Here is a 9,713-nt window from a genome sequence, read left to right on the forward strand (position 1 = left end):
GCCTGAGTCCCCTTGGGGCCCAACCAGTCCCGAGGAGCCAGTCAGCCTCCCTGGGGTGTGGCTGTTGGAGCACAGCAGGCAGCAGAGGCTGGGGGTGGGGGGAGGGAAGGCCACCTTGACCTGACCCCCACATGAAGCCTGCTGTCAGCCTGGGCTGGCCGGTGCCTCTTGGCCCCGTCTGCAGACCTTGGTGTGTGTACGTGTGGGTGCTGGTGTGTGCTGTATGTCGTGTGTCTGTTGTGTGGTGTGTATCGGAGGGACAGTACGTGTTTTTCTGTGCCCAGGTGCTCCGTCGTTTGCGTGTCATTTCCTCAGATGTGACCTGAGCCTGGATCAGCCTCCGGAGAGCTGCCATTTAGACCCTTGAGCCCTGTGTCCGGCCCGCACTGCCTGGCGCCTTCCAGGCAGGCTGTTGCAGCTGGAGATTCTAATCAGGGTGCAGGGCGACTGTGGGGACCGCTGCTTCCTCAGGGCTGGGTCCGAGCAGGTGGTGGTTGGGTGCCATGCCAACGTCCAGACCTGCGCCAGCTGTTGTTTTCACCCTGGTCTGAGGACCCTGGAGCCCCGGAGGCAGTGAGCGTGGCAGGTCCTTCTGGTTCCTTGTCTGCTGACTGTCCCCAGCCTGCTCAGGCCTCCTCAGGGCTTGTTTCTCTAGGGACCAGGTGGTGAGAACTAAACAGTGTGGCTAATTAGAGTACAGCGCTGCCAGCTTCCAGAAGGAAGCCCATCCCCACCCCGCCAGCCAGCCCAGGCCGCAGGCCAGGATGGCAATGTGCTGCTCACAGGACCCCTGGGCGAGGGGCAGGGTGAGTGACCACTTCCAGATAGCTCTGTGCAGGGGCCTGGTGGAACCGGGCAGCGGATGGGGGCTGGCGGTCTGAGGGCAGCGGTGCCAGGTTTCTTAGTCTGTGCCAGGCCCCAGGGTGAACACTGTGTGTTCCGTGTGTCTCTGACTCTCGAAAGAACCCTACCGAGTGGGGTCTCATGCTCTGCCCATGTTCCCGATGAGCAGGGCTGAATGACCTGCCCGAGGTCACTAGCAGGCAGCAAGCGTGTCGGGCGACGGAGACTCTCCACCACTGTGTCCACCATGCGTGGGCAGGGGGTGAGGGCTTGCCCTTCCCACCAGCCCCTCCGAGCCAAATGCCCTCCCCATGTGACCCTCCCAGTCCTGTGTGGCCCAGCATGGCCCCGGGACTAACAGGGGTCGCTGTTTCTCCATGCCTGGGTTCTGACCCTGCCAGGACACTGGACTGGAGACTGGCTGAGCCTGTGGACTGGAGCTGGACTTCTGCCCTAATTAGGACTGTCATCCTGTGCTCCAAAGTGCCCTGCCGCACTGGGGGGTTCTTATAGCCACGAGCATTCTCACACCAGGCCATCCCTTGCCCCCAGCAGTCCACAGCCCTGTGGGGGAGGCAGATGGCTGGGACCACGACCAGGGGTGGAGGTGAGGGGACCTTCGTCAGTGTGAGTGGCATAGGGGAGGGAGGCAGGGGTCAGCAGGGGAGCTGCGAGTGCCTCACCAAGTCCGAGCACGGGCCAGACCTGTGTGAGGGCTGTTCCTCCGCCCCAAGCAGGGGCAGGTGACAGCTGCAGCCCACTTCAGAGGCCATGGTCACCCCAGGAGGTGCAGGAGTGCAGGGGCCAGGCAAGGATGACCGCAGTAGGTGCAGCAGCTGTGGGATGGACGTTGGCAGAGGGTCCTGGCAGGGAGAGGGACATCCCGAGGCCTTTGGGAATCGGTGCCCAGCTCTGGATTTGGAACTGTGTCTGGAGGCCCCATGGTGAAGCCGGCGGGGTACAGCGGGGAAGGACGTTGGTGGGCTTGTCACAACTCACAGGGTGCCGATGATGCTCGTGGGGTTTATTTTCACGTTCACCACGCATTTGTTTTCCTGGTTTTGCTTTTATCGATGGCAGAGGTCTAAACTGACTGCTCCGCCACGTTTATGACGTAGCTTCCGCTGTCTGCTGGAGGCAGCTTAGTAGTTTTCCAGCTACTGGGGAAAAGGGCGCCAGGCCCACCCGTCTGGAGAAACTTCCCGTCGCTCGGTTCCAGCCACGTCTGCTCAGAATGACCCTTCCCTGTGCCTTTCTGGGAGCAGGCTGGGCAGTCGGGGGGATCCAGGGGAGGATGCCCCCCCAGGACCCCACCTGATGTGGGGACTGGAGGGGCTGGCAGCGGGGAGGTGGCCCTTCAGTAAAAGGGCCAACCCCTGCTTAGTAGGACGGGCTTGGGGCTGCAGAGGTGGGTGGGTCCCCCCGCAGGACGGTGGGGATGGGCTTGTGTCCTTGTCAAGGCTGCAGAGGGAGCCTGCCCAGGTGTGGGGAGGCTCTGGGAGCAGACGGAGGTGGCGCTGTCTTCACCTGTCCCCTCAGTTGTCCAGCCGCTAAGGGTGGGGGATGCCATGGTCACTCCCTTACGTCCCCGGAGCCTGCTACAACATCCCAAGACCTGCCACCGGGGTGTCGCAGGCGCCACCTGCAGGCCAGGAAGCCCAGCCCACCAGGGACACACTTATGCCTTGTGACCCTCCTAGAAAGGCTGCTTCCCCAAATCCCCAGGCTCCCCTGTGCAGCCCCAGGTCAGTCCCCTCGGAACGCAAACGTCATAAAGATACATGCCGGTGGGACCTGCTCCCTTTCAGCCTCGTGGAGCGATGTCCCCAGTGGATCAAGCCGGCCTGGGCAGGGTGGGACTCCTGGCCAGGAAGATGAGGCCGAGACAGATGGCGGCCAAGGCGCTGCCTGCAAGGGGACCTGGCTACAGAGGTATGTCAACTGTCTGGGCCACCAGGTGTGGTTGAGGGCCCTGGGGCGAGAGGCTGGATTTGGGGTCCTGCTAGCTCTATGCTCTGTGGCACACACGTCCTTCCCCTCGCCCGACTATAGGGGAGGCTGGTGGGGGTGGGAGGGGTGGCACCTCACATCCAGGCAAGGGCCTCTCCCTTCTGCTGGTGGCTAAATGTTGAGCTGTGTCCCCCGTGACCAGGGCCCCTGGCTCGGAGCCCTGTCCGTGTCTTACCCAGACAGCAGTGACGCCAGGTGTCCTTATCCCCAGGACAATTTCTTTAGAACAAGCCTCAAGGACGGCGTTCCATCCTCCATGCCTGCCTGGAATGAGGGGGTCTTTTGCTGCAGACCCCCTTCCCTCGGGGGGTGCTCTAGAAGGAATGCCTGTAGGGCAATTCCTGAACTAACACGTGCTCATAACCATCTCAGCCACTCCCTGACCGCTCACGACCATGGCCACTAGCTCAGGTCCTTCCTGCAGGAGTGAACTCCCCGAGGTGAGCTGGGCAGGGGGCCTCTGGTCGCTCAAGGGTACTGTCGGCTGGGGCAGAGCTGGGATTTGAACCAGCTGTCCTCCTGGGGGACCGTGCCATGAGAGCTCAGGGCCAGCTGACCGCAGAGTCCGTGTCCTCCCCAGCACGCTGCCCTCCCAGAGTCATCACGAAGGTGACAGGAAGCCCATTGGAGGTAGACAGGAGCTCAGGGGCCGGGAAAGCAGGCCTGGGACTCCCGGTGCTAGGGCAGCTCTAGGTGCTGTTTCTATGCCTGGAGCACCCGCCGGCCAGGGAGAGGCCAGAGGCCAGCGCCTGCTCCCCCTGACCAGCCCCAAGCAGCCAGAAGGCGGTGGCTTTGAGAGAAGTGGCTGATGTTTCTGCCTTAGTGTTAGGGCCTGAGCACTTGGCCTCTCATTCAGCTGCTGGACATGCATCAGGCTGGCTCCTTCCTCCAGCACCCAGGCTCCCACACGGACCCCTCTTGGAACCGAACCTTGAGCCTGACACCAGCCTGGGGTTGAGCCCCAGCCCTGCCTGCTCCCCTAACACTGACCCTGGTAGCCCATCCCTGCCCCCAGCACCTCACTACTCCCCACTGTGGCCCGGGACAAGCCCAACCCCCAGCCCTGGCCAGCTCACGCACCACGCATGTCAGCCACTGGCCCCTGTGCTCTAGGAGGACTGGGGTGGGGGTGCTGCCTGGATCCCCAGGAGGAGCTGAAGGCCTCAGCACTCGGTTGCTGAGTGACAAGGGTTATTGTGCTGTCACGGGGCTACTGGAATTCTCTCCCACCCAGCCGAAAGGCAGCTTATTAGGGAGGCCCCCCAGGCCATTGTCCAGGGCCCAGCAGTCCACCGTGCCCACCCAGTTTCCATGACCATCCTGAGGATTTCCAGCTTGGGCCAGAGGACCGGGACAGGCCAGCATCCGCAGTGGGACAGTGGCCATCCCGCCTTGAGCAGGGATGGACGCCGGGCTGCAGACCACAAAGCTGCCCTGTGAAAGCACCCCGCACAGGTGGTGACTGGGTTTGCCAGCTCCGCCCTCGCTCCTGGCCCTGCGGCCATGCCAACCTGCCTGGAGAGATGAGCCAGCCCCACCCCAAAGACGGCCAGAGGCAGGGCCCGCTCTTGGTCAGGGCCCCGAGGAGACCGGCCGTCGGGAAGGCCGTCACCAGGCCTAGGTAGTCTGTGCCGGCTTAGGCACGTGTGTCAACACACCTGGCAGGGTCGCGTCACTGCTGGGGAGATGGCCACACCTTCTCCTGGAAGGCGGCCGAGTCAGTGTGAGGAGCCAGGACTTGGGGGCCAGAGTGCCCCTTCTGTGTGCCTTCTCCCCGAGTCTCGGGTTCCCCATCTGTAAACAGGGCTGATCAGGGAGCCTAGCAATAGGGGTGTGGTCAGGACCTGAGACAGCTCGCCGGCGCTGCCACGCACGGGGGCATTTTACTGGCCCCCACACCTTTCTCAGTCTGTGGGTATTCTGGGACAGGAAAAATGGGGAGCAGGAAGGGTGCCAGAGACTGTGAGATATTCTGCCAGCTCTCCACACCTGACCAGCTGTGTCTGCTTCTCTCCCAAGGGCAGATGGGCTGCATCTACCTGCAGCTGAGGACGACCTCACGGCTGCCCTGAGGTGGCACAGGCCCTCTGTGCAGCCAGGCACCCTGTGGAGAGCTCCCTACACAGCCTGGTCTGACCGCATCAAGAAGCCAGGCTCCCCGGGGAAGGCCTGCGGCTACCCAGTGTGGACAGCAGGCGAGGAGGCCAAGGATGGGGACAGCTCGGTGTCATCGGGCCGTCTCTCTGGCTCTTCGGGGGGCCATGAGTCGTGCACACCTCCCCACGGGCCCTGGAGGGAGAGGCCCCCCCAGGTGCTGGGGTCCCCACGGCGGCCCAGGGAGAGCAACCCACGGCTGGAGCAGCTGAGGGACAAGATCCGGGCCCAGGTGCGGTGGCAGGCCAGCTGTGCCTCCCTGGGCACCTCGATACCCTCCAGCGCCTCGCACCTCTGCCAAGCCTCCACACCAACCCCCCGGAGGAAGGCCCAAAAGTTGAAGCGCCCCGCTCCGGCCCTGGCCTGCCCAGGTCAGTGGCGGCTCTCCCTGGTGAAGGGCAGGAGGGCAGGGAGGCCACCAGGAGGGCCTTGCTGGGTGCCGGGGTGGAACCACCTGGACTGGGAAGGGCTCCCAGCCTGGGGGTCTCCTGGAGGGGCACTGAGCTGACCTTAAGCATGAGGAAGGGTTGCTGAATTGATGGGGACGGGTTTCGGGCTGGGGGAGCCAGTGGGGTTGCACACTGGAAGGCGGGAGGCATGGAAGGGGCCTGGCGCCCTGGGCCTGGAGTCTGCAGCCTTGTGGAAGGGGGCCCGGGGTAGGTAAAGCAGGTGAGCGCCATGCTCAGCTGTGTGGGGACTCCGGTCAAGGACACCTTGAAAAGCTTGCAGGGGATTTCGAAGGGTCTCAGAAACAAGGCATGCTCTGGCCCCAGGGCATGGGCGAGAGTGGGGATTTAAAGAACTATCTAGACACTGCTTCTCTGTTGGACAAACAGCAGAGACGCAAGCCTTGTGGCTCTTCTCACTGTGCAGGCGCATAACTTTTTCTAGGAGACAGGGAAGATGTTTTCTTTTCTTAAAGAATTATTATTATTATTATTTTACTTTTTTTTAAAGATTTTTATTGGGGAATTGGGGNGTGCCGTCTTGAAGTCTGGAGGGTGAACTATCCCAGGTGACACCCCCCAAAATCGCGTTTCAGGAGGGCCGGGATAGACCCGTTCACCTCCAAGCCTCCTGGCTCCTGACTCCCGGAGACCTGGGTGGCTGCTGGGGGGTCCCCGGGGAGAAGGGAGAATGCCGGAGCAGTGGCTGGGAGGGGGCCGGCAGCCCAGCAATGACTACTGGGGGCGGGGCTCTGGACCACATCTGAGACCCCTTCCTGCCCTGACCTCCACTGCCCTGGGGTTCAGTGGCGAGAAATGCCCCAGGTGTGTGCCCCGTGCCCAGGTGAGGCCTCAGCCTCCACAGAGCTGGCCTGGAGGAGGAGCTTGTGCAGATTTACACATGGGTTTCTCTGGCAACGTCAGGGCCGGCGTCTTCCCAGCCTCCTGGCCTATCTCCCAGGTGCCTGGAACACGGGCAGGCACCCGGGGACCTGTGCTCTGCTCCGGGCTGAGTTTTCAGCCATGGCTGCTGCCCGGCGCCCTCCCACAGACAGGGAGGCCTGGAGCCTTCTAGCTGGTGAGTACATGGTGGGGGAGGGCCTACCTGAGCCCTGCTCATTCTGCCCCAGGCACCGGGGGTAGGGGTACAGGTGGGTCAGAAGGGTGGCTTAGCTTTTACTCCTTCCAAAGACTTGGCTGGGTGCAGCCTAGCCACCCCTCCTGCATGCTGCTACCCTGGAAAGGGACCTTCTTGCCTGGGGGTCTCCTCTGAGGGCTTGGGGCCTCCTCAGCGGCAAAGCCAGGCTTCCCCCCGACAGTGGGCTGCCCACCAGCCCTACCTACAGGGCAGCTCTGCCTCTGGGCTCAGGTCCAGCTGTGGGCCACACTAGATTATCATCTAATGAACCCTGCCTCAGTTTTCCCACCTGTAAAATGGGGATAGACACTACCGCAGGCCCCAAATGGGGCTGATGGTTCTGTATTTGGTCCCACCAGACAGGTTCATTACCGACAGTGGGCCCAAGTCAGCACAGACCCCCTCTAGCTAACTCTCCTTGGGCAAAGGGCCTGGGTCGTCCTGTCCTTCTGGAAGGCTCCCGTCAAGGAGTGAGTTAGAGGTTGGAGCAGCAGGAGACCCTTAACCGTGCTCCCCAGAAGCCATGGCCCCTAGTGACTGTTCTGAGCCCTTGAGGATGGTTTTGGTCCCCAGGACGGAGGGGTCTGTCCACCGGCTCCTTTCCCAGGCTTGCCAGGGTCCACGGCTGTGTCACGGGTGCTCCTAGTCTGGGGGAGGTGCTGCCAAGGGCAGGTCTCTGCTGTGTGTGTGTGATCGTGGGCAAGGTGACAGTGACTTCCTCATGAGCTGTGGTGAGGAGCTCCAGGTCGCTCTGGGTTGCCCGGGGAACACGCTGGGCGTGGCCCTGGCCCTGGCAGGGTGCCCCTGGTGGGGGCTGGCTCAGAAAATGTGGCTGGAAGGCTGGGACCAGACCCGGGGACAGGGGTGCAGGGAGGTGGCTGGGTCTGGGGCCTTGAGGGGAGCAGGCCTCGGTGTGTGTGTGGGGGGGTGGCGCTCCCTGCTAACCTCTCTTTTTGACATGGTGGGGGGTCTCCCTTTGGCATGAGTGGACAGTGGCTCCAGGCTCCCTGGGCGGGCTGCGGGTGCTGGTTTTTCTTGGGCTGCTGCATCACAGTTCTTTCTTGTTTAGCCAAGGGGGGTTGCAAGAGCTGGGGCCAAGAGTCCGGGGTAAGAGCAGCTGTGCCTTTATTGTCTACGTGCTGCCACCTCTGACTGCAGAGCCCGCTGCTCTTGGCCCGGCCGTTGTCTGGGGTGTTTGCTCTGCCGTCCACACTGCCATCTGGTTTCCCCAGCGGCTCCCCTCCTCCCAACCTCCAACCGTCTTTCCAAATCTCTGGCTGTTGTCACCTGCTCCTGCCCTTGCATCTGTCACCTCTCTGTGGCCCGAGTCCCCTTGGGGCCCAACCAGTCCCGAGGAGCCAGTCAGCCTCCCTGGGGTGTGGCTGTTGGAGCACAGCAGGCAGCAGAGGCTGGGGGTGGGGGGAGGGAAGGCCACCTTGACCTGACCCCCACATGAAGCCTGCTGTCAGCCTGGGCTGGCCGGTGCCTCTTGCCCCCGTCTGCAGACCTTGGTGTGTGTACGTGTGGGTGCTGGTGTGTGCTGTATGTCGTGTGTCTGTTGTGTGGTGTGTATCGGAGGGACAGTACGTGTTTTTCTGTGCCCAGGTGCTCCGTCGTTTGCGTGTCATTTCCTCAGATGTGACCTGAGCCTGGATCAGCCTCCGGAGAGCTGCCATTTAGACCCTTGAGCCCTGTGTCCGGCCCGCACTGCCTGGCGCCTTCCAGGCAGGCTGTTGCAGCTGGAGATTCTAATCAGGGTGCAGGGCGACTGTGCGGACCGCTGCTTCCTCAGGGCTGGGTCCGAGCAGGTGGTGGTTGGGTGCCATGCCAACGTCCAGACCTGCGCCAGCTGTTGTTTTCACCCTGGTCTGAGGACCCTGGAGCCCCGGAGGCAGTGAGCGTGGCAGGTCCCTCTGGTTCCTTGTCTGCTGACTGTCCCCAGCCTGCTCAGGCCTCCTCAGGGCTTGTTTCTCTAGGGACCAGGTGGTGAGAACTAAACAGTGTGGCTAATTAGAGTACAGCGCTGCCAGCTTCCAGAAGGAAGCCCATCCCCACCCCGCCAGCCAGCCCAGGCCGCAGGCCAGGATGGCAATGTGCTGCTCACAGGACCCCTGGGCGAGGGGCAGGGTGAGTGACCACTTCCAGATAGCTCTGTGCAGGGGCCTGGTGGAACCGGGCAGCGGATGGGGGCTGGCGGTCTGAGGGCAGCGGTGCCAGGTTTCTTAGTCTGTGCCAGGCCCCAGGGTGAACACTGTGTGTTCCGTGTGTCTCTGACTCTCGAAAGAACCCTACCGAGTGGGGTCTCATGCTCTGCCCATGTTCCCGATGAGCAGGGCTGAATGACCTGCCCGAGGTCACTAGCAGGCAGCAAGCGTGTCGGGCGACGGAGACTCTCCACCACTGTGTCCACCATGCGTGGGCAGGGGGTGAGGGCTTGCCCTTCCCACCAGCCCCTCCGAGCCAAATGCCCTCCCCATGTGACCCTCCCAGTCCTGTGTGGCCCAGCATGGCCCCGGGACTAACAGGGGTCGCTGTTTCTCCATGCCTGGGTTCTGACCCTGCCAGGACACTGGACTGGAGACTGGCTGAGCCTGTGGACTGGAGCTGGACTTCTGCCCTAATTAGGACTGTCATCCTGTGCTCCAAAGTGCCCTGCCGCACTGGGGGGTTCTTACAGCCACGAGCATTCTCACACCAGGCCATCCCTTGCCCCCAGCAGTCCACAGCCCTGTGGGGGAGGCAGATGGCTGGGACCACGACCAGGGGTGGAGGTGAGGGGACCTTCGTCAGTGTGAGTGGCATAGGGGAGGGAGGCAGGGGTCAGCAGGGGAGCTGCGAGTGCCTCACCAAGTCCGAGCACGGGCCAGACCTGTGTGAGGGCTGTTCCTCCGCCCCAAGCAGGGGCAGGTGACAGCTGCAGCCCACTTCAGAGGCCATGGTCACCCCAGGAGGTGCAGGAGTGCAGGGGCCAGGCAGGGATGACCGCAGTAGGTGCAGCAGCTGTGGGATGGACGTTGGCAGAGGGTCCTGGCAGGGAGAGGGACATCCCGAGGCCTTTGGGAATCGGTGCCCAGCTCTGGATTTGGAACTGTGTCTGGAGGCCCCATGGTGAAGCCGGCGGG

At 62.9% G+C, this 9,713-nt stretch overlaps 1 protein-coding gene across 1 annotated transcript in view; it reads left to right on the top strand.

Moving 5' to 3' along the window:
• Positions 1 to 9,713, top strand: part of LOC109382431 (coiled-coil domain-containing protein 187) — a 49,920-nt gene that overhangs the window by 6,484 nt on the left and 33,723 nt on the right. Inside the window, exons 2-4 of the mRNA XM_019641904.1 lie at positions 694 to 806; positions 2,652 to 2,775; positions 4,873 to 5,378. Coding sequence (XP_019497449.1) covers positions 694 to 806; positions 2,652 to 2,775; positions 4,873 to 5,378 — 743 coding nt within the window. The remainder of the gene's footprint in view (positions 1 to 693; positions 807 to 2,651; positions 2,776 to 4,872; positions 5,379 to 9,713) is intronic.

This window comes from Hipposideros armiger, unplaced genomic scaffold, assembly GCF_001890085.2.
Source record: "Hipposideros armiger isolate ML-2016 unplaced genomic scaffold, ASM189008v1 scaffold_3, whole genome shotgun sequence".
Lineage (NCBI taxonomy): Eukaryota > Metazoa > Chordata > Mammalia > Chiroptera > Hipposideridae > Hipposideros > Hipposideros armiger.